General features: G+C 47.6%; 1 protein-coding gene across 4 annotated transcripts in view; it reads left to right on the top strand.

Moving 5' to 3' along the window:
- Nucleotides 1-24,967, top strand: part of LOC111150760 (selectin P) — a 42,576-nt gene that overhangs the window by 8,404 nt on the left and 9,205 nt on the right. For 3 of the 4 annotated variants that reach the window (XM_022508350.1, XM_022508352.1, XM_022508351.1), the window contains 9 exons: nt 4,481-4,571; nt 6,186-6,572; nt 9,996-10,103; nt 10,566-10,751; nt 11,480-11,665; nt 12,157-12,342; nt 13,857-14,042; nt 16,345-16,530; nt 19,744-19,929. In XM_022508350.1, coding sequence (XP_022364058.1) covers nt 4,481-4,571; nt 6,186-6,572; nt 9,996-10,103; nt 10,566-10,751; nt 11,480-11,665; nt 12,157-12,342; nt 13,857-14,042; nt 16,345-16,530; nt 19,744-19,929 — 1,702 coding nt within the window. The remainder of the gene's footprint in view (nt 1-4,480; nt 4,572-6,185; nt 6,573-9,995; nt 10,104-10,565; nt 10,752-11,479; nt 11,666-12,156; nt 12,343-13,856; nt 14,043-16,344; nt 16,531-19,743; nt 19,930-24,967) is intronic. The other variant, XM_022508353.1, reaches the window with a different exon arrangement.

Here is a 24,967-nt window from a genome sequence, read left to right as displayed (position 1 = left end):
GGTCTGTGGATCGCCAGGTTTATACACTTCACAGCACTCACCACAGAATACACCCTCCCCAATGTCCATCACTCAGCTGCCCTATCCCTACCCCACTTCCCCCAGACCCCCTCAGTTTGTTTTGTGACATTAAGAGTCTCTTATGGTTTCTCAAATCACCTTATCAGTGAGATCATATAATTGTTTTTCTCTGATTGACTTATTTCACTCAACAAAATACCCTCTAGTTCCATCCACGTAGTTGCAAAAGGCAAGATTTCATTTCTTTTGATGGCTGCATAGTATTCCATTGTGTATATATACCACATCTTCTTTATCCACTCATCTGTTGATGGACATCTAGGTTCTTTCCATAGCTTGGCTATTGTGGACACTGCTGCTATAAACATTTGGGTGCACGTGGCCCTTCTGATCACTATATCCGTATCTTTAGGGTAAATACCCAGTAGTGCAATTGGTGGGTCGTAGGGTAGCTCTATTTTCAACTTTTTGAGAAACCTCCATGCTGCTTTCCAGAGGGCCTGCACCAGCTTGCATTCCCACCAACAGTGTAGGAGGGTTTCCCTTTCTCCACATCCTCACCAACACCTGTTGTTTCCTGACTTGCTAATTTTAGCCATTCTGACTGGTGTGAGGTGGTATCTCACTGTGGTTTTGATTTGTATTTCCCTGATGCTGAGTGATGTGGAGCACTTTTTCATGTGTTTGTTAGCCATCTGGATGTCTTCTTTGCAGAAATGTTTGTTCATGTCTTCTGCCCATTTCTTGACTGGATTATTTGTCCTTTGGGTGTTGAGTTTGATAAGTTCTTTATAGATTTTGGATACTAGCCCTTTATCTGATATGTCATTTGCACATATCTTCTCTCATTCTGTCGGTTGTCTTTTGGTTTTGTTGACTCTTTCCTTTGCTGTGCAAAAGCTTTTTATCTTGAAGTCCCAATAATTCATTTTGGTACCAGTTGAGACCTGATTTGTGACCCAGGATGTGATCTATTCTGGAGAATGTTCCATGTGCTCTAGGGAAGAATGTGTATTCTGTTGCTTTAGGATGGAATGTTCTGAATGGATCTGTGATGTCCATCTGGTTCAGTGTGTCATTTAAGGCCTTTATTTCCTTGATGATCTTTTGCTTGGATGATCTGTCCATTTCAGTGAGGGGAGTGTTAAAGTCCCCTACTATTATTGTATTATTGTCGATGTGTTTCTTTGATTTTGTTATTAATTGGTTTATAAAATTGGCTGCTCCCATATTAGGGGCATAGATATTTAAAATTGTTAGATCTTCTTGTTGGACAGACCCTTTAAGTACGACATAGTGTCCTTCCTCATCTCTTCTTATAGTCTTGGCTTAAAATTGAATTTATCTGATTTAAAGATTGCCACCCCAGGTGCCTGGGTGGCTCAGTGGGTTAAAGCCTCTGCCTTAGGCTCGGGTCATGATCCCAGGGTCCTGGGATCAAGCCCCGCATCGGGCTCTCTGCTCAGCGGGGAGCCTGCTTCCCCCTCTCTCTCTGCCTGCTGCTCTGCCTACTTGTAATCTCTCTGTCAAATAAATAAATAAAATCTTAAAAAAAAAAAAAAGATTGCCGCCCCAGCTTTCTTTTGATGTCCATTAGCATGGTAAATTGTTTTCCACCTCCTCACTTTAAATCTGGAGGTGTCTTTGGGTCTAAAATGAGTTTCTTGCAGATAGCCTATCAATGGGTTTTTTTGTTTTTTTAATCTATTCTGATACCCTGTGTCTTTTGATTGGGGCATTTAGCCCATTTACATTCAGGGTAACTATTGAAAGATATGAATCTAGTGCCATTGTTATTGCCTGTAAGGTGACTGTTACTGTATATTGTCTCTATTCCTTTCTGATCTACTACTTTTAGGCTCTCTCTTTGTTTAGAGGACACTTTCAGTATTTCCTATAGGGCTGGTTTGGTGTTTGCAAATTCTTTTAGCTTTTGTTTGACCTGGAAGCTTTTTATCTCTCCTTCTATTTTCAGTGACAGCCTAGCTGGATATCGTATTCTTGGCTGCATGTTTTTCTCATTAAGTGCTAGGACTGTATCATGCCAGTCCTTTCTGGCCTGCCAGGTCTCTGTGGATAGGTCTCCTGTCAGTCTAATATTTTTACCATTGTATACTACAGACCTATTGTTCTGAGCTGCTCTTTGGTTAGGATTTTCATTCTGTCTCTGAGACTTGTAAGTTTTACTATTAGATGATGGGGTGTTGACCTATTTTTATTGATTTTGAAGGGGATTCTCTTTGTCCATATTGATTAGGTCTCAAGCATTAGGTACTGCCTCTTATTTTTTTTTTTGAGGTGAATTTTTCCACTTTGTCATTTTGTCCAGAGAAGAATAGATGAATGAGAGAACAAAATGTTAAAAGGGTAAGATCAACCCCAGAAAAATATATACTAGACAAATCAGAAAAGACTCAAAACTGTGTGAAAAGAAAGGGAAAAAAATATATATGTGTGTATGTGTGTGTGTGTGTGTGTGTGTGTGTGTCTGTCTGTCTCAGGCTGGTGAATAGAACAGAGGCACACAGCTGATTGTGGGTATATTTTTGTCTGTTAGAAGAAACTGCCTCCCCAAATTTTAAAGAACTAAGAACTTATATATATACAAAAATAAAGGTAAACATGATGAAGGGATAGAATGGATAGAATATGACTGTAAAGGTGAAAATTTAAATATATTTTAAAAAAAGAATTGATGAGATAAGAAGTTGGTTGAAAAAAGAAAGAAAAAAATATATTAAAAAAAAAAAGGAGAGAATGTGATCAGGCGTGAGATAGAACAAAGCCATACACTAGATTTTGGTCTCTAAGAAGCTGTATCCCAAAATTTTAAGGAAAGAAATACACTCACACGTTTCATGTTGCCGTGATTCTCAAATATCTTTGCCGGAGGTAGAACCGCACCGCCCTTGCCAGGGGCCGGGCTAAGCAATCTGCTCAGGTTCGCGCTGGGAGCTTTTGTTCCCTGAGCGCTTTCCGTACCACTTTGGAGGACCGGAATGAAGATAGCGGCCGCCCAGTCTCCGGCCGGAGGAGCCGAGAGCTCCAGACCCCGCTCCTCAGTGCGCCCTGAGAAAAGCCATCAGTCCCTCCCCTCTCCCTGGTCTCCGGCGGCGCTGCGAGCTCTCCCGGCCTGTGACCGAACATCTCTATCTCTGGTGCATGGCCCTATTTGGAGTCTCCAAACCTGGCAGATTCCTGCCGCGCTCCCCCGCCACTTCTCCCAGAAAAGAAAGGGGGGGGGGGTCTCCCTGGATCTACCATTTATGAGGTCTCTGCTCGAAGACCAGTGGCCTGACTGTGCCTCAAGTCAGGGTTTATGGCAACCCCGAGTTGAGAGCTCCTTCCTCGGCTCTGTCTCTGACCCCGGCTTCCCTGCTCCTATAACTGGGAGCTCTGCTGCACTCGGACACGCTGGGTCTTCCTGTAACCCTGAGGGACCTGAGACCACACTGTCCCCACGAGGGTTCTACCCCCCGCTTAGCCTCTGGAGCGATGTCCCTCTGTGGAGCAGACTTCTAAATGTTCTAATATCAGGCCCCGCTGCTCTCTCACCTGCCGGTAAGTGGCTGACGGAGGCCCCTCCCCCCGTGGTCTGTCTTCCCATATATCTCCTCGGGTTCACTTCTCCACACGTCCGATCTTCCAGAAAGTGGTCGTTTTTCTGTTCATGGAATTGCTGCTGCTCTTCTCATCAATCTCCCGTTGAGTTCGTAGGTGTTCAGGATGGTTTGGTAACTGTCTAGCTGAACTCCTGGGACCAGATGAAATGTAGGTCTCCAATTCCTCCGCCATCTTGCTCCTCCCCTTGCCTAAAAACATTTTGAAAATGTTAACAGATCTGATGAAATCCCAACAGAAGGGAACTCATTAGAAATAACACTTGCTATTGATCCAAAGGGAGTAAGTTTATTATATGTATAAAATATATGTTATGCATATATATTACATATTGAATAATACTGTGGACATAGGCTGAAATTGACAAGCGAGAAGATAAAACATAGATCAATAACACAGAGTAGATGGCATAGCACAGGATAATTCACCGCTGCCCCAGGTATCAAAGCACATGTCAGTCAGGGAGTCTGTGTGCAACTTCCTAGTACTTTGGGGTGTGGCATACTAGTTCTTAAAGGGAGGTTATTGCATAATAACAATGACAATCTTTTTCTTATGTGAATATTACAGAATGTTCCATAAACAAAAAATATTAGTTGCACAGAGTAGTTACTTGACAAATATCTTGAATGAAAGAAGAAACAAGTTCTGTCCTCGGCTATGGTGCAAGGTACAACTCGGAAGCAGAGCAGTGAGAAACAAGGAGGCAAAGGGCTTGAACCTCCACCCTCACTGGAAACAGGGAGGATTATAACTCAATATACTGATTATGGACAAGAATTTTTTTGGCTTCATTGGTTTCACATCGATGCTATAAAGTTTTCTTTTCTTGTTTCAGGCCAGCTGCCTAAAAGACATCTGGAACCGGAGATTTCACAGAGTGGTCCTCAGAACGGCCCAGCTCCTTTGGTTCAGTGCCCTAATCTTTGGTAAACTTTATGTTAACCCTTCACCTAGCCCTGAGTAAGGAGGGGACCTTCTCCAAGTAGGAGAAGTTAAGGATGGTAGCCAGTTGTTGTGAGGCATGGGAATACTCTTCTCACCAAATGCCTGGGGGAAAAATGTACCCAGCACCATCACACTGCTGGAAAAACTCTGGAAAAACTGAAATGGACATCTCCAGGACCAATTATCCATTAGGCCCAGCAGGCACTGGTCCACAGCACCGTTAGGGACTCACAAAAATGTCTTAGTATACAGTATTCATAGATGTATTTACTTATACCACTGCAACTGTAAAACATAGTTTTGAATATGTTATTATGGAAGAAGGGGCTGATTGAGGTAAAACTGCCTAAACTCCATGGAGGTCAATATTGCAGCCGTGGTGACACCAGAATAAAGTTTTAGGGAAAAGCACTGCAATAGAGGAGTCAGTGAGGGAGAGACCAGCATGACCATCATGCCAAAAGCAGAGGACAGGGTTAAGTAGGAACGAGCCTCTATAAACAGGAAAGACGGCCACTTCCCGGGCTGATTGCCTGCCCTGTACACTTCTTCACATGGGATCTGGCCTCTTCTGGCCCCGGTGAGTTCCCACTGGCTACAAAAACATTATCTTCCCTCAGAGTGCCCCTTACACTTTTGAAGGGCACACCCCTTATTTCATTTAATATCACGAACATGTCTTAAAAGGCTTGTTTTCACACGTGAGTGAGCGGAAATGGACACAGCATAATTTATCAGAGAGAAACAGTCAAGAGCGGCGGAATGAGTGAGACTGCAGATCAGGAGACTTGACTTGTGACCTGCCTGGGCCCAAAACTCGTTGTGTTTCACTCAGCAAGTATTTCCGGGATACCTGTGAGGTGCCACGCTCTGTGCTTGGTGTGAGGGACCCAGAGATGAAAACAGAGCTCTACCAGGATTCCTGATCTTGCCGTCACAGGAAGAGACATTCCCACACCCAGTGATAAGGGCGGTAGAGGCAGAGATGAGGTGCGGCAGGAGCCTGGAGGAAGGGGCAGCGAGCCTACCTGGGCGAGTCCTGGAAAGTATGGGGAGGCCCATTCTGCAGGCACACGTGGGGAGGGCAGCCAGAATAGCAGGAAGAGCACTGCAAAGGCACAGAGTGGGAGTCTATCTGCTAAGAAGGTAAATATGGTGGGTGATGAGGCTGGGCCAGCAGACAGGCTCCAGGTCATACAACATCTTATTTTCCAGGTGGGGAGGTAGAACGTGCAGAACAAAAGCAGCCACCGAGACGTTTTGTGTGTCACTTAAATTGGGCAAATTACTTAATATGTCTGCCCCACTTATAAAAGGAGGAGACAATTAGACGGCCCAAGTCTGTTATCATTGTGATTACAAATTTCTAATCCTAAGGATCCTCAGAATACAATTTCCTATTCTGACTTCATGGGTATATGTTTAGATGAAAGATGGAAACTCCTGTTCTTCCTTAGAACAACTAGGTTAGACAGGGAAGAGTCCTGTTTTAGGTCTTGCGGTCAGAAGCTCCTCGGGACTACGTGGAATTGTCTTTACGCTCAGGAACTGTGCTGGGTAGCGGCGCTAACCTGGCAATCCCTCTCTTTGCTCAGACTTAATACAGCAGGAAGAAGTGGCGGCGTGGACCTACCACTACAGCACGAAAGCGTATTCCTGGAACTACTCCCGGGTGTTCTGCCAGAAGCACTACACGGACTTAGTGGCCATCCAGAATAAAAAGGAAATTGCTCACCTCAATGAGGTCATACCCTACTCCAGCTCGTACTACTGGATCGGGATCCGGAAGATCGGTGATACATGGACGTGGGTGGGAACCAAACAGCCCCTCACCGACGAGGCGGAGAACTGGGCTGACCACGAGCCCAACAACAAGAAGAACAACCAGGACTGCGTGGAGATCTACATCAAGAGCGCCTCGGCCCCCGGCAAGTGGAACGACGAGCCGTGCGGGAAGCGGAAGCGGGCGCTGTGCTACGCAGGTGAGAGCCCTCCGCCCGGCTCGCTCGCGGCAGGCGTCCCGCGGGTCGGTGACGTGGGGTCGTGGAGTCGCGGCTGTGAGAGCAGAGAACGAGCCACAGCAGGCCCGGCACTGAGCGGCCTGAGGAACGGATGATGGGGAGGAGAGAGACCGGGTTTTTGAGACTCGAATTTTGCGGTCGTTTCAGGGTCACTCGACCCACTGCCTCATTTTGCAGCTGGTGCTCAGGCGGTTTCGTCTCCCCAAACCGATGTCCAGAGCGTTCTTGCCCCTCGCTGCCCGAGTAGACGCGGAGAGGCGGCTGGGCCACCGCCCGGAGCCGCGGCTGCACGCCCGCCGGCCCATCGGTGCGGCGCGGGCCCTGCGGTCGGTTCGGGGCTCGGCCGTCCGCCTCGTCCAGTCCTGGGGAGAACCTCGTCAGCCGGACCCTCTGGTTCCCTCATGTCGCTGACGAGACAAAGGCTCGGGCTAGTGAGGAGCGGGCGCGGGGTTCCGAGCACAGGCGGCGGAGCCGGTTCCAAACTCTTGATCGAAATAGGGTGTTGTGTAGCCACAAGTGCCACTGTCCCCTCCGCTCCCCGTTCTCACGAGACGACACGAGGCCGTGACCGAGAACCACAGTGTGTTACGGCTTCCCTTCAGCAGCAGCGGCGTCCAGGGTGCTGGACGCTGGCGCGGGGCGGGGCGGCGCGGGAAGGGGTGACTGGGAGTGTGTCTGCTTCCGGGTGCAGCTCGGCCTTCCTAGTCGTCCTCACAGACGAGCCCTGCGGCCTCACGCGCCTCACCAGCGCTGCGGCTGCGCAGAGACCACGGCCCCGGGCAGCACGGCCCGGAGCCCTCTGAGGCTGCTTCTTGCAAAATAGCCGCACTCCGCGGTGTACGTTCTAAAATCGACACGGACGGGACCGGAGGGGTTAGGCTGAGTGAAGTAAGTCACGCAGAGAAACAATTACCACGTGGTTTCACTCCGGCGTGGAATGTGAGGAATGGCGCGGAGGACCGCGGGGGGCGGGGGGGCGGGGGGACCTGAATGGGAGGAAATCACAGAGGGAGACGAACCATGAGAGGTTCTGGGCTCCGGGAACCGAACTGAGGGTTGCAGAGGGGAGAGGGGGTGGGGGGATGGGGGCGTCGGGGGATGGGTTTTAAGGAGGGCACGTGTGGCGATGAGCACGGGCTATTACGGCAGCTAATGAGTCGTTGAACACTACATCAAGAGCTAATGATGTATTACATGTTGGCTAATTGAACTTAAACAACAAAACAAAGTAATAAATATATAAATTCTGGGAATCATAAACACCTCCCCTCAGAACTCCTCCTCCGTTCTCCTCTACTTTTTCTCTCTTCTCATGTCAATCTCCCATCCGAGGGAAAACATATCCATAAATGCATTGCCATGTAGTCGGGTCTCATTTTATAAATAATTTATCGACAAATTATCAAATTTATGAATTTAAACAATCATGACCTGTTCATTGTAGGCCAGGACGAACAGGACCAGAATCTCAGTGCATCCTGCTGCCTCCCGGTCAGCTCCCTACACTCCCTGGGTCATGTCTCCCTGGAATGGTCCCTGTAAGGTTCTCTTGTTGCCAGTAGATGTTTCCAGTTCGCCACTGCCTCCCCTCCCTGCCCAACCTTCAACATCCGTCACTCCAAGATCGCCTTCCCCAGTAAACTGCAAAAAAATCACAAGGAAGGAAAGCGATTAAAAGCTACGGGCATGGGTGATACCTCTCCTCTAACCTTCAGGAATGGGGGACATGGCTAATGGTTGCAGTTTTGCTGCACATCAAGTTTCTGTCTCCACCAAACAACACTCTAGGCAGCCACTATCCTGAGTGACATGTTTTTGCCATCCAAGCTGGAAAGGGTGTAGGGAACCATCAGCTCTCTGTAGGAAACAGATGAGAAACAGACATGTCATCTGCAACAAGAAATTATGTTGGACCACTTCTCTAAATGTCAGGATTTGTTACATCTCAGAACAGCTTAGCAGGAGGAAAAAAAAAAAAGATTCATTCAGTTAATCATCATTATGTCCTTTCCTGAGGATTCAAAGATATAGACAATTACTAACCTGCCTGATTCCCTGAAGTGGAGTAGAGGACAGACCTGGGACTGTTTTCTCATGTATAACATTCTGAGGTCCTGAGGAAGCTACAATTGGAACAGAATGTGCGTGCACTAAGAGCACAGGACAGACAGGTATTGCTGCCGGAAGACGGGTGAGGTCGCAGCAATAGGAGAGAAGATGTGGACCAAACATCTGTCCAGTATCTAGCAGCTGTTGCTTCCCCTGCATCTGCCCGTTCCTTGGAACCCTTTCTAGTGCCCCCGTGCAGCTTCACCACACTTGCCGGCTGCCTCGGGGACGTTCTCCTGTGGAATCTGCATGAATTCTAGAATTTTCGCATCTCAGAGTTGTGAGGGAATGTAGAGGTCATCTAGTATGACCCTCTATGTGACGTATGAATTTTCTCTTGTAATGGACCCCAAAGTGGACCACATATGGCCACAGCTCGGTGCAGAGGAAACACCACCAGAAAATAGTCTAGTCTCAGACCTTGTCCCCACCTGTGACCTCATCAGTAAAAACATCCTCCGTGCTTTCAGAGTACTGATTCTAATGCCAACCCTCCATCAGGTGCCTAGTGCAGAGTGCATATGTCCATCCCCAAGAGCCCCTTGCAGGAAAGAAACTCCAGCCCCTCTCCGCTCAGACTTACTGAGATGGGCCTGGCTGGCCAGTCATGCTCTCCACACCTAAGCCTGGCATACTGGGACCTGGGAAACACCTCTTCACGAGACTGTCCTGTGCCACAAGGAGGTCTTAGCGTCTCATTTGTTCCTCTGCTCCTCCGCCATGTGATGCTGGCTGCAGATTTGAAAGGAACAAAAGGCTGGAAGGGCTTTGGCCCTGATCTTGGGCAGGTTGGCCTCAGAGAAGTAACTAGTCTGAGTCCCTTAATAGTAGGTGGCAGAGCCAGGATTCTGATCACGTGTGTGTGGCCGCCCACATCTGCTTCCTAACCTTTACGCTGCGCTGTCACGGGGGCTTCTGTAATACAACTCTAAGAATATTCTTGGTTAAAAACCACAACCTATTTCATACCACATAGAGGAGTGTCTCTGTCTACGCATCTATCGGTGGCTCTTTGTCTCTCTGCCCCACATAGCCATCCCTCCTTAGGAAACACTTAGCTCAGCCTAAAATGGAAGCCAGGCAATGCTCTGGTGGGTTCCTACAACGTCCCTCACAGGGGCCAGGCTGGCCCACCAGAGGACACAGTCATTTTCTATTGTTTGGTCAGCTCAGTCTTACCCGAGAGGGGCTGAGTCTGTGGCCTGGGGAATAACCCCGCTTTTCTTCATGCCTCCTGGGAATGCCCATGATTCTGGTCCTTCTGAATCCATGCAGCCTCCTGCCAGGACATGTCGTGTAGCGAGCAAGGAGAGTGCATTGAGACCATCGGGAACTACACCTGCTCCTGCTTCCCCGGATTCTATGGGCCAGAATGTGAATATGGTGAGGCCACTCTTTTGTTGATATTATTGTGGTCGTTGGTCTTGTGCTGGAGGTGGTTGCCAGGGAAAGAATCATGTTGGAGACTCACCAGTGAGTAAAGGCTAGCCCTGGCCCCCTCCATGGTCTGTGAGTCTGCCCCACTCCAACTGTCCCAAGACATACACTCTGGGTAAAACATTTCCTTCTTGGAACATTGGCTCATAAAATCCTAAAGGGTAAAAGAGAAACATAAAGGAAGCAAAGCAAAGGCTGATACTGCTCATTTGATAAAAACTGGTGAAAGATTGATTATTTCCCAAGATGCAGCCAATACCAAAGCACCAAGTAAAGATGACCAGGTTGGGTTAGAAGCCCAGAGAGATGGGGTTCGGAGGGTTATACAAACAGCTTTCAATGTCTAGCAAACCTGACATTATCTTTAAACCTGCAGTGAAAAAGAAAATCAATATTTTGTCCCCACAGTCAGAGAGTGTGGGGATCTCGATCTCCCTCGGCAAGCATTCATGAACTGCAGCCACCCTCTGGGAAACTTCTCCTTCACTTCAGAGTGCAGGTTCCACTGCGCGGAAGGGTACGAACTGAATGGGCCCAGCAAGCTGGAATGCTTGGCTTCTGGAGCCTGGACGAGTGAGCCACCGCAGTGTGTTGGTATGTGGACCCTATTCTTTCCATCCTCACTGACCACTAGAATTTCAGAGGAGGAAAACAAGCTTTCTCCGTTAAAAAAAATATGAGAAATCATCAGGATCCACATTAGATGGGGAATTCTGATTTTTGCTATTGCCCGTCAATGAGAGTAACACTAATTTTGATTTTCATGATGCTTTGTATCGGTAGAGTGAGGTAATCGACATAATTCTTGATTCTCAGGCAAAAGCATCACAAAGAGAGACAGGCTCTGTCTTTGTCAGTTGCAAAGCAAATAGAGTATAATAATGAGGTCTTAGGGCTGAGTATTATTAATTTGGTAATTTTACCTTGCTTCTTTAAAAAGTAAATGAACTGTGAGGATGTTTGGGTCTTTCAAAACCATTGCTGAAAGTTTTTTTTTTTTAAGATTTTATTTATTTATTTGACAGAGATCACAAGTAGGCAGAGAGGCAGGCAGAGAGAGGGGGGAAAGCAGGCTCCCCACTGAGCAGGGAGCCCGATGCGGGGCTCGATCCCAGGACCCTGGGATCATGAACTGAGCCGAAGGCAGACACTTTAGCCCACTGAGCCACCCAGGCACCCCTGAAAGTACCTTTGAACCAACCAGGTCTATCACCTCACCCGTCACTGAGGGAAGGTTTCGATAGCCGCTGTAGCATCCCGAGCTTTCCCTGGCACTGGGCATAACCCAAGGGCTCACACCATTGCTCTGGGGTTGTTTGTAGCTGCCCAGTGCCCGCCCCTGAAGACTCCTGAGCGAGGAAGCATGACCTGTCCACACTTGGCCGAGGCCTTCCTGTACGGGACCAGCTGCCACTTTAGCTGTGAAGAGGGATTTGCGTTAGTTGGATCGGAGGTGGTGCAGTGCGCGGCCTCAGGGGTGTGGACAGCCGCAGCCCCAGTGTGTGAAGGTGAGTTTCTGGGGATTGGATTTAGATAATGTCCACCGTGCCCTGTTCTTGCTGCGAGTACAGATGGCAGTGGCCAGCTATGGAGACGTTGGCCTGAACTGCCACAACCTGACCCTCCTTCCACCCACCACTCAGGAGTCCTCCCTTCTCCCAAACCCACAGCTCCCGAACAGTTTTAGAACGGGACCCATTCATAAATTTCACACAAGATCTGGTAGAAGATCTACCAGGACAGGTTCTTAGAGGTAAAGGGAATGGAGGACATTAGGAAGAGCTTGGAGGACTCCTTTTGTGTTTTAAGACTGAGGTCACTCTGTGGACTGGTCCCCAAGTCTGGACAAACATCGTGAGGGTCTCTGACCCTCACAGATTCCTAGCTGCACCTGGATTTCCTGAGGTAGTTTGATCATTGTCTTCCAGCTGTGGGCCTGGTTTTTCCTTTCTTAGGATCTCTCTCTCTCTCTCTTTCTCTCCTTGGTGCTTCTCTCCAGTTGTGCAGTGTCCACTCCTGGAAGCCCCTGGCAAAGGAACCATGGACTGTGTCCACCCCCTCTCTGCATTTGCATATGGCTCCAGCTGCAAATTTGAATGCGAACCTGGCTACCAGGTGAGGGGCTGGGCCTCTCTCCGCTGCATGGGCTCTGGCCAGTGGACCGCACCCTCGCCAGCTTGTGAAGGTAGGAGTTTCCTTCAGTTGCCCCCTTCCACCCAGGAAGGTCATGGCACAGTGGCAAGATCAAGGGCTCTTCACCTCAGGAAAGCCTCCTCTAGGCTCTGACAGTGGAACAGGTGTTTCAACCTCCAGGAGGCATGGTTTCTTCACCCATGAAATGACCTAAGAGTTCCCGGGTGCTTTGTGAGGAGGATGTAAAAGTAAAGAAGGATGTAAAAAGTACACAATGAAATAGCATCGGTGAAGTAGCTAGCATTAGACCAGTCACTCAATTTCTATATCTTTTTTCCCCTTCCTGCCTCGCTGGCAATACAGCTGTGGGACAAGTCCTCTGCTTGAGAGAAAGTCAGAACGTGGCTATTAGGACAAAGAGGGGGATTCCCTGTTGAAGTTTTTGGAGGTGACTTTGATACTGGAGGGAGGCAGGCTGTCCTGGCTGAGGATGTGACACAACCTTTTACCTTTGCACAAGAGCACAAGGCTGAATTCCGTGCAGTTGCCTCATACCCTCAGCTCATTAGGCAGAAAGAGGGATAGGGCAGCAGGAAATTGAAGATTGGACGAGCGAGTGCCCAGGAGACTTGATTACAAGCCTACCTTGGCTACTGTCCAGATAGCAGAACTTGGAAGTAACTTAACATTTCCGAACCTCGCTTTTCTCATCCGTAAAGGAAGAGCGAAGAAGCACTAGAGGATCTTGAGTTCTTAGAGCCCCTGATTCTGTAAAAACCAGAGGTCTAAGCCCAGGGTTGATGGGAGCTTTTGTCTGAAAACAAAAAACAAAACAAAAAACCAACCAGGAATAGCTTGGAGTCAAAATGCTTTATCAAGGAAGTGCATAAAGAAATCCAACTTCATCAGAACTGGGGTCACTCGGGGATTAATTTCATGCAGGAACTCTCCTTGGGCTGCGCTCACTTGGCATTCGAAGTCTGATGAAGATGACATCCTGTGGTTCAGAGATATGACCCACTCAGGATCATTTTATAAGCCCGGGTAATAGTGTATCAACAATGGGCTCTATTATCCCAGCTTTTTCCTTAAAAGTCCAGCCTGTTCCATGTCAACTCTTTCCAGATCCAATTCCACAAATACCACCAGTAAATATTTAAAGAGTACCTTTGATCTGCTAGTCACTGCCAGGCCCTGGGATCCAGCTCAGAATGACTGAGCCCAGCCTCAAGGAGCCTGTGGTCCAAGGGGTAGTGCTCGGACAGTGTCTGCGGGTGCAGGGGGCATGGGGAGCGCACTAAAGGAGTCATTACTCCGAGCTGGGGTGGGCAGGGAAGGTTCCCTAAGGAGAGTGCAGTCTAAGCTGAAATCAAAGGGCAGTGAGTGACCCAGGCAAAGAGGACATAGGAAGGTGTTCTAGGCAGTTTCCATTTTGGAAAAGGGAGGATTCAGGGCTCTGAACATGTGGGTAATTTTGGTAGGAAAGATGCATCTCTTGAGAGGTCTTCCTGAGAAGGAACTGAGCCCTTCCACGACCCAGTTTCAACGACAACTTTCTCCATTTAGCCATTGCCTGCGGGCCACTGGAGAGTCCTCTTCATGGCAGCATGGATTGCTCCCCATCCTCAGGAGCATTCCAGGACAACACCAGCTGTAGCTTCCATTGTGCCGAGGGTTTCAAGCTGGAAGGAGCTGACCTAGTCCAGTGTACTGAGTTGGGACAGTGGACAGCGCCAGCCCCGGTGTGTCAAGGTACTGTGACATTGGAACGTTCCTTCTGTGTCTCTCAGTTGATTAGGCATCACACCTGCATTTGAAGTAAGGCATTTATGCATCAAACATTCACCAAGAACCACTAGTGCCAGACCCTTTGTGTCGGCTCTAGGGAGGAAACGGTGAGCAAAGCGTGTGTCCATTACAGCATATTGGAGCTCAAGACGAGAGTTGCCCTGACTGATGGAATGTGTTGGCATGACGGAAAGGAGACAGAGGTTGGGAGGAAGGAATGATGCACAAGGAACAACGTAGGACCGTAGAAGACTAATGCACAAGGCATTTAGTCTAGTTCCATCATTTCCTGGCAACAAGATTTTGGTCTCTCTGAAGTTTGGTATTTCCTGTAAAATGGAAGTATTATTATCTGCCTTACCTACGTGCCTCATTCATGGTTGTGAATTAATGCGTGCAAAGAGAGCTTAAAACTGCTGAGTTTACAAATGTATGTCAAATAACAACATTACCTGATAAATCCTACATCTGCAGTCTGATTTTACAAAGTACTCTTCCTTCAATAGTTCATGTTTTCCATATTTTGCTCTTGCAGGAGAGCAGAGGCATAAGGAAGTCACGAGGATTATGATTTTTGCGAGGGGTGCCCCCCACAGAAGTCATGCCCCAGAAATGCAACATTGGCATTTCGTGTTGCTCTTTACTGGGATCCTTGGGCAATTCATGTGACACCCCCTGGATCTAAGTATGTCCTGATTTAAAAATGAGGCAGGCATTGGAAAACAGGGTTGCAAACAGAAAAAAAGGCTTGTTCACTCAAGTCCATAGCAGCATTATTCATAATAACTAAAACGTGGAAGCAACCCAAGTTTTCATGAATGGATGAGTGGAGAAGACAACTGTGGTTGAGATATTACAATGAAATATTATTTAGCCTTAAAAAGAAAGGACATTCTGACATATGCTATACCATGGATGAAACGAGGGAAATTGTGCTTAGTGACATAAGAAGACAGATGAGGATAAGGGATGAGTGCCCTCATACAAGGTCCCTGGAGTAGTTCAAATCATAGACAGAAAGCAGAATGGTGGTTGCCAGGGGCTGAGAGGAGGGGGACTGAGGGGTTCCTGTTTAATGAGTATGGAGGTTCAGTGCATGATAAGGACAGGTGCTCTGTCGCTGGTTGGTGGTGATGGCTACCCAATGAGATGAGTGTACTTTGTATCGGTGAACTGTGCACTTAAAAGTAGTTAAGTGGTAAATTTTATACCATGTGTATCCTACCACGATAAAAAAAATGGAAAAATGAACCCAAAAATGAGGCAGTGAGGGACTAGATGACCATACACCATGAGGGCGAGGGCAATGGGATGTGTCGTGAATGTGTCTGAGAGACAGACACAAAAGGGAGCTTTGCTGTGCTTAAAAGGGAGGGAGAGATCTTAAGAGAATCCCTCTGGGGCCATTCTTGTCTTCAGGCACGTAAATGTCTTATCACACCCCAAGATAGTTGGCTGCTCTCTTTAGCTCCCTGAGATGCGGTCTCGATAACTCCGCGGCCAGGCTTCCCAGGTGTTTTCTGCAGAGATGGTCAGGGTCCGCTTCCAGTGGTGTTACTGCCGTCTGTCAGCACGAGCTGCTGCTGCTTGCTGATACCCCCGGTGATATCTGTCGACCACAGATAATATTTATTGAGCACTTTATAGTCTCCGTAAGGTAGTTACAATTATTGTTCACATTTTTACAATGAGAAAAGACTTAGCATATTACAGTGCACCTGTTCTCTCTGACCGTCTATTTTACATGATTGAGATCATAGCATATATGTAATTTTTATTCGCTTTTCACTGAACATTGTACATTGAGGTACCTCCCATATCTTTCCAAGATGAAATATATCATTTTTAGCGATCTTTAGTACTCCTTTCGTTGATTCACCATAATTTATTATCAGCCTCTGATCAGTGGCATTTCCGTTTATTTTCAGTATTTTGCTCTGACAAGTAATGTCTTCATTCAAAAAAAAATCTCTGAATTGATTTTTTGATATGCATCTTGATTACATTCTTAGCATACATTCTTGAGTCTAAAGATATGATCTTTTGAAAATTGTTCATGCATATTGCCAAAATGCTTAACAACGACTTAGAGTTTTCCGTATAAATTCCTCCATGTGCCATTGTGATGGAGGCTTTTCTCATCCTCCAGTTTAAACAATCCCCACTCAGAAACCCCCGTTCTTGGCACTAGAAAGGATTAAGCGGTCAAAATTAATATGTACTCGTGTATTACTCTGTCCTCACTCCCTCACTTCCTTACTCGCAGCTCTGCAGTGCCAGGATCTTGCCGCTCCAAACAAGGGGCAGGTGAACTGCTCCCACCCACTTGGTGCCTTTAGGTACGAATCAACCTGCCGCTTCACGTGCAATGAAGGCTCACACCTGGTGGGAGCAAGCGTGCTTCGGTGCTTGGGTTCTGGGAACTGGAGCTCTCCTCCTCCAGAATGCCACGGTAAGGTGAATTCTCCTCACCTTCTCAGAAATCCACTGTAGGCTGTATTTTAAAAGGCTGTATTTTAGCGGTGGTGACTGTCTAGGGGCCAGAAGTTTGAAATGGACTGGAAAATTAATAAACACTTTCATCCGTAACCCATTGATTCCAAATGCAGTCAGTCGCCTTCAAGGCCCAGGCAGATAACATGAATAGCAGGATGTTTGGCAGTAGGAGATAGGGAAGGCTCCTATCAGCCCCTGACCAGGATCTAGAGGCTTCTGTCATGAACCAGGTACACTGTTCTCCTGGCTAAAAACAATGCCTTGAAAGAAGGCCACAAGGGAAAAAATAGCTTCAGGATGGTTGCCCCAAGGCTGACTGGCATTTTGCTCCTAGGAACCAGGTGGAAGGCGGGCGCCCTATGGGTATCATGATGCGATGGGAGGGGCACTTGGGGTACTTGGCCGAAAAGAGAGCCGGGGTAGTCTGCCAATATTTTATGAAATAGAATGGGTTCTAATCCTTTGTGTTTGGGAACTGAAGCACAGATATATGCTTTTTATACCCTCCCCCCGTTCCTTTTGCCCACTCGATGTATCCAGTTCTTTGGTTATATTTAGGAAAATATCACTTTTACAAAGCAAGATTCTTATTTGTAAAACTACAGGAAAATAAGAACATAAAGAAACAAAAAAATCCTCTTAAATACTCCCAGCCTGAAATAGGCATTGTTAGCTTTCTTATATGAAATCTTCCAATATTTTCCTCATTCACTTTCCCTCTATGCAATTAGTATTTTTATGATGCATATATAATTTTAATAATAAAATCAAATAGTAAAATAATAGATAATCCTGAATTGTTTGCCTTTGCCTTTCACTTTGTACAGACTTTTAACATCTGAGTGAAAGTAGGCAGACACAGGTTTTTAATGAAGAGGAAACCACTTGCTATTCAGGTCACACACGTACACACACACGCGCGCGCGTCAGGTCAACAGCGAATAAATGAATGGTTGAATGAATGAATGAATGAACTCAACAGAATTGGACATCCTTCATTTCCAGGCACCAGAGCATGGCAAGCCCCTGGTGCTGGGGTTGAGAGTAGCTTCCAAGCAGGGTCTAGAAAGACCAGAATGAGGCTTCTGACCTTGCCTTCTCAGCTTTAATTCTGGCCACACTGGAGTCTGGGTATATTACAAAATCCATGAAGTTCTTGGGAAGAACTCAGAGTCCCTGAGGAGCGCTGTCCCAGGGACTGGGATCCTTCCCCAGAATTCTATCACAGTCATCAGAGTTACCGTTCATTGCCCCATACTGTGCTGCCTGTGGGTGTTTCACTGCAGGGAGGTTGACACTCACCATGGCTTCCTGTGACCTGCTAGTTCCCTCCTGCTTTTAGCTCTTTGTTGACTCTGACTGAACTTTCTCCTGTTGTTGTTGGGTGAGCTTCAAGTGAAATACCCAAATGTGGGCTGGGCAGGAAGGGACCAGACGGCTTGCAACCCGCTCGCTGTTATAAGACTCCTGACAGTGTTATCAGACAATTTCCCTTTTCTAGGTCCCCTTTGCCCTGTTGCCTTCTGACACGCAGCTCTCAGAGCCCCCGCTATCAGAAGGCAAGGCCATAAAAGAGCTTGATATGGATTCCATGGCACCAAGACCCTCCCAGTTGGTCCTTCCAGGTTACAGCCTTCTTGACGTGTCTCCTCTCCTCTCTCCCACCACCCACACGTGCACACTGAAGACAGGAAGATGTTTCAAGTGGCAGAAAATGACTAGGTCTTTGGAGAAGTTGATCAGGTTGAGGGGGATATAGCTGGAGAGGGGAGGCGGGAAAGGGAAGAGAAAGGTATAAAAAATACTTTTGGAACTTCAAGCAGTTCAAGTCATTGGCTGAAGAGTGGCAATGGGTTCAGACCTCCTGTCACTGACTCTGGTCTGAAGCCGTACGCTACTCAGTCAAACCAAATAGTGAAGCAGAAAGCCCTAAACCGCACATTCTCTTAGTCTTCATTTTTTAATGTGGACATGTTGAATCTGGACATTATCGCTTCACTAACTGGCAGAGGGACCTCTCAACAGCTACTGACATTTACTTAAGAGTGTTTTTTTGCTTTGACCCTTTTAAAAATTTTGGGAGCTAGGCAGTGCCATTTTCCTCATTTTAGAAGTGAAGATACTGAGGCTCAGAGAGGTTTAAGTGATTTGCCCCATCCCTCAGAGCATGATCTCCAACCCAAGTCAGTCCCCCAGCATCTCCAGCTTTGTGTGTATGAACTGTGATAGAGAACCACGAGCTGTAATTTACCTTTTCTGTAAGTGGACAAGTCAGTCACTGGGGCTGGTCACCGTATAGGATGACATTGGTGGGAAGAGCATCTGCAGATGGCCAGTTCCATTACGTGCTTACCATGTGTCTGTGATCTTTAAGATATTTTTAAATTTAATTTTTTACATCTGATTTAATTTATTATTCTCTATAACTGAGGGCCCCTGCAAGGCGGGGAGTATCATTTTTCCCATTTCACAGATGAAGCAACTGAAGTTTGGAAAGGTCTAGAGACACTGTGCTGGTAAGGACACAACAAGGATTTGGACCCAGATTTTTTCTACCCGTTGGCTGGGGAAAGGAGCTTTTGTGGGAGGAGAAAGTATTTTACTTTGTTTTCCTGTTTCCTATCATTAGTCAGTGTGTTCTGGCAAGGTCAATAGTTCTTTATTATTTTTTTAAGATTTTATTTATTTATCTGACAGAGATCACAAGTAGGCAGAGAGACAGGCAGAGAGAGAGGGGGAAGCGGGCTCCCCGCTGAGCAGAGAGCCCGATGCGGGACTCGATCCCAGGACCCTGAGATCATGACCCGAGCCAAAGGCAGCGGCTTTAACCCACTGAGCCACCCAGTCACCCTGAGGCCAATAGTTCTGTTTCTAAAGGTGGCAAAGCCACTTCCATGCCTGTCCAGGGACACTTGAAGCTATCTTCCCAAACCACCAGCTCCCTTTTTAAATGACGTCTAAAGCTCTTGATGGAGGGGTTTCAGGATGCCGAGCAGCCGTTAGCTGCTGCTGTTCTCCACTTGCCTGACCTCTAAGTGGTGAGGAAGCAGCATGAAGTTCAAACGATCGTTCCAGCCAAATGCTGGGGGTGGATGAAGGGCGCGTGCACAGGCTGATTTCAGGTTGCTGTGTTCTAACGACCGTGCTCTGCTCTCTCTGCCCGTGGTAGCCAGTACATGCGCAGCTCTGGGAAGCCCTCGCAACGGGACAATGACCTGCGTCCAGCCTCTGGGGGATTCCAGTTACAGGGCCACGTGCCGATTCGCCTGTGATGAAGGATTCTCTCTATCCGGACCGCAAGTACTAGATTGCACTCCATCTGGACATTGGACAGACTCTGCACCAACTTGCGAAGGTAAGATTGTGGCTCTGTCCTTTTGTATGGCTTCTCAGATAAGAGGCCAGAAGGAAGAATCACCAGGGATTCATGTAAAACTGTTCCTGATCTAAAGCGAACCCCATCTCCGCAGAGCACGGTCACTCTGTCTTGCTCTCTGCATTTCCCTGTACCTTTAAACACTTCACAGCCTGGTAAAGTGCTTTAGTATCACTGTGAGTTTCGACGTCTTCCCTGTTCTGAAATAGTGGGAAGGGCGGTGTCATCTCCGTTTCCCAACCGAGGAAGCAGAGGCTCGGGGGGGCTAAGTGACCGGTTGCGATTCACACCCCGAGTAAGAGTCGAAGCGCGGCTGTGCCACCGGACTTTCACTTCCTTACGGAGTGTGTTTCCACTGGCGGCTCATCGCTTCCTACACCGCCTTCACCGAGCCCTGCTAAGCCCCGCACTGAGCCGACGCAGCGATGGATGTGATGTCATCCCTGCCCCCCCAGGACCTCGCAGGCCACTCAGCCCCTCTCTGCGGGCTCTGCCTCCACGTGGACTGAGAGGTCCTCCGCGGCAGGACCCAGGCCTCCTTCAGCTCTGTCTCCCCTGTGGCGGCGAGGAAGGCCCCGTGTGGCAAACACTCGCCAGCTGCCGCTTTTCATTCACTGTTGAGTTTACTCAAGCACGAGCCCTGTGGACAGTGAACTGTCCCTTCAAAACGGGAGCCGGAGCCCGTCTGTCTTCGTCTCCCCCGAGCCTCTGGCTAATGGAGCACAGGCCCTCACGGCTGCAATGCTCTAGAATAGAGGCTCCCCGAGGCCACTCTCCGTAGCTCACCCTTACTCTCCAAGGGCGTCACGGGCCTAGGCCCTTTTCAGGGTGCTCAGTCATGACGAGACCGGCACCAACAGCCGATGTTTACTGCCTACGGGACAAGGACCAGCTCTGTCACAGACAGAATCCAATCCGACCTGCACACAACCATGAGCATGGTTGTTCTGATCCCTTGTAAAGACGAGGAAATGGGGGCTTGGAGAGGATCCCTAGATGGCAAAGGCCAAGGAGCTGGACTCCAGCCAGGTCCGGCTGTGCTGTCGTCGTGACACTGTACTGCCCCCCAGTGGCGGTGTCCCTAAACCCTCGGTCTCTCTCGCGCGTGCTCTCTGTTGGCCGGCGGCCAGGCTGCCGCTCTACCGGCTGCCGTGAACTTCAGAGATGGCAATGCCTGCTGATCAGACGACACGCTGTGTTGGTAGAAATCTATTAGTGTTGCATGAAAGAGAAAAAAGCTGAGACATTGTTTATTCCTTCTTGAGGCGTGAGCGCTAGATTAATACCAGAAGACCTGCGCTGCTCTTCCCAAGCCCTGCGCCGTCTAAGGCCCATGACAGCCCGTGGAGGGGGAGGGCAGGGCAGTTTCCTAGATTCCGAAAGGAGAGGAGTAGCCACGCCGATGACTTCTGGTCAAGAAGTCTGAGGTTGAGGACATAGAAGGCTGCCATTTGCTGTGAGAGCTATACTGCAGGCACCGGAGGAATCTAGAACACTCCGGGGATAACACTAAGGGCTCAGGCTTCCCCACTCATTTTTCATTCACTCAGTCATTTATTCCACCGACATTTATCATAAGCTGTTTTCCCACATTCTGCATTAAGGCTAAGGAATAAAAAATGCCTAAGAATGATCTCACTAAAATTTTAGATCATATATGCCACCAATGTGGTTGTTACAGCTGTAATCTCCAAAGCCCCTGTTTCCCCTTGTGCCCGCCAGCCCCCTCTTCTCTGGGAGAGGAGGCATTTGCCTCCCACGGTGCAGGACAGCCCTGCCCAGCGCCTGGAACTGGTCCTGCCGTGGCCGGCAGCTTCGGCCAGCTGTGGGCCTCAGAACCAGCCGTCTGAGCCTGATCTTCAGCTCTGGTTGTTGGGTCTGTGTTTTCACCTCACCCTCCAAATTTATCCTCTGGATTTAGGCAAATCATTCCTCTTCTTCTCCTACATGCTTGAATCTATAACGTTTTAACCTTCAGCATTGATCCAGAACCCTAATTTTTGCATAGAGTTTTGTGGAATCTAGGCTCTGTATCAAAAGGGCTTGAGGACCACTGAGTTAGCCGGACGGGGTGGCCAGTGGCGCACTCGGTCTCCCACTTCAGAGTGCAATGCGAGATCTCATTTTCCAGTGGCTCTGCAGATATTTAATTCCTTTTTAGTCAGAACACCAGTCCCTTGGCCCTTCGCGACTTGGGTGCTGCCGTATATCCCAGGCTCCTCGCTGCCTTCCTCCCCCAGGACCTGAAGTCCTTTCCCGAATTGCTTATCTCTGGTTGCTATGACCTTTATGTCCCCAACTGCTGGGCCTTTATCTTCACTGATTTTACCGCTCTCCTAATCACTTTGTCACTGACCCTCTGGAGACCACATTTGGCCACTGGACCCAACTCCTAGTGACCATTCCCAGTCCCGTCTCTGCTCCGCCAGGTCCCTGCTCATCCAAGTCCTATAACATAGCACCCCGCTGCCCTCTGAACCCTGGCCCGGCTCACGTCTCTGTTGTTTTCTCCACCCTCCAACGTTTCTCTGACTCCCCAGAGGGACGCAGTCTTTATCTCTAAGTATGAATTTAGGAATTTATTATTTATACTGTATCTTCCTTCCAAGAATTTCTTGACAAAAATTATATCTAACTCAAGTAAAAAGAGATAATACAAAGATATAGGGGAGAATTTACTAAATCTATTTAAGATAATATAAGCCAATCTGCTGTCAGTTAATGACAGAGGGCCAGTGAACTCAACGGTTCATGGATTTACATACAATTGCATACACCTGCTTCGTGGGTTCCAGAAAACATCAGTGAAGGTCATTGTGACAGCACTGCTCGGAAGCCCACAGAGATAGAGCACTAAGCCCGTGACAAAAACAATTCTTATCAGTTCTCTATTCTCGTAATTAATTACTCCTCCTCTCTTTTGGCCCTAGGCCCCTCCCCCGGCGGCATCCGTGGCCACTTCACACGTGTAATTCAGCCACATCTGCTGGGCGCCCACCATTTACCAGACGGGGGTTAGGCCTCTGTGTATCTCATCAAAGCTGCCTCTCAGGCAGGAGAATGTCTTCCTTACTTGATTTGAAGTCAAAGCCTTAAAGTCACATAGACTAGGCCTTTGTTTGGACAAGGTTAATTCTTACCTAAGAGGATTCAGAGACTTTCATATACAAAACAACAACAACACCCCCAAAAGCAAAAACCTGTAGCTACAATCTTGGCAGAACAAGACTGACAAAACTGAGATCAAAGCCATGGCCCCCAGAGTATTTAACGCTGTCGTAACTCTCGTTGTATACTGACGGTCACGTGAATCAATTTTTCAAAGAGTAACTCCAGTTTCTTTTCAGACGTAAACACACTCGCTAGCATGCATCCAAGTTACATACATCCAAGTTACATCCATTTGACAAACATTTTAGAAACCCTACTAGGTGCCAGGCCCTATCCCCTATCCCAACCCTGGGACTTAGGGTTGAAAAGAACTGCAAGGTCCCCGCTGTCCTGCAGCTGACATTATACACTTTCTTTTTTTTTTTTTTTTTTTTAAATATTTTATTTATTTATTTGACAGACAGAGATCACAAGTAGGCAGAGAGGCAGGCAGAGAGAGAGGAGGAAGCAGGCTCCCCGCTGAGCAGAGAGCCGGATGCGGGGCTCGATCCCAGAACCCCGGGATCATGACCCGAGCCGAAGGCAGAGGCCTTAACCCACTGAGCCACCCAGGCGCCCCCATTATACATTTTCTTGGGCTTAAATATAAAATCCTGAGAGATTCTAAAAAAGTCATTTTAGTGAAACTGTTCACAGGTGATTTAATGTCTATGATTTACACTAATAGACATATTTAATAAATGTTTAGTAAATGAAATTGATCTGCCAGCCATGGATTTACCAATTACTCAAAAATTTGAGCATTCTAAACTGAAATTCAGTATGTTACTTTGTTTGAATGGATTCATGACATGAGGATCCACAGTCTTTTGGCAAATCGCCTGTCACTGAAAAACACTTGGGGTGCTGTGTAAAGGCCAGAAATACCACTTTTCTGTGAGGTGCCACATAAGACTTCAAGAGGTTTTGTTTTGTTTTGTTTTTGAGGCAAAAGAGCTAAGCAAAATGAGCCTGACTTGACCAAGGCATTGCGTTCAAATAGCTTGGATTTAAAGAAAGAATAGTCACTGAGTTTGTCGAATATTTGATGATAAATGATAGTCTTATGTCAGAGAATTTAATGGACATAAAGACATGGTCCTTACAGAAATAAATAACTGCAGTAATTTCTAAAAGTTTTTTGAGGTAAATGGCTGATTAAACTAAAAATTCGTTTATTCGCCCACTTAGCAAATGATTGCCGAGTACCAGCTCTTGAGACCCGGCAGTGTGAACTGTGAAACACACAAAGTTTTGTGATTCTTGGGATTTTTTTTTTTAATTTTTTCTTTTTTTGAGTAATCCCTATACCCAGTGTGGGGCTCGAACTCATGACACCAGGATCACGAGCCACATGGTCTTCCAGCTGAGCCAGCCCAGCACCCCTGGCTCTTGGATTTTACAAGTTTTCCATCCAGTAGGTGAGGGAAGCTCCAGCAGGGGTATTACGACATGTAAGCCCAAACAGAAAACTGATGTGTTCAGAAGAGAAGTCCAGGCTGCAGAGATCAGCAAAGTCTCTACAGAGGCTGTGGTCAGTTGTTTCCTATGGGAGGGGTAGGATTTTTTTCAGTGAAAAGAGAAAGACATTCAGAGCAGCATGACCAAGAACCAGAGGCAAGTACACATAAGTCAGTTCAGGGAATTTCCAGGGACTAATCTAGCTTGACCAGGAGGTTTTCAGCTTTCCTGTGCTAGGGGACTGTGGTATTAAAAAAAGAGCCTGGGGATCCAAACGGAGGAAATAGTTTAGAACAGAAGATCATCCTTGCCTTTTTAGATACGTTGGGTTTGAGGAGTTGGAGGAAAGGCGGACGTGGAATTGGGGACCGCACCCGTCCAGACAGGACAGCGAGAGCCGTGGGAG

The sequence above is a fragment of the Enhydra lutris genome, unplaced genomic scaffold (genome assembly GCF_002288905.1).
Source record: "Enhydra lutris kenyoni isolate GAN:26980312 unplaced genomic scaffold, ASM228890v2 scaffoldscaffold24, whole genome shotgun sequence".
NCBI lineage: Eukaryota > Metazoa > Chordata > Mammalia > Carnivora > Mustelidae > Enhydra > Enhydra lutris.
The sequence above is the reverse complement of the archived record's forward strand: the minus strand, read 5'-3'. Positions and strand labels throughout refer to the sequence as shown.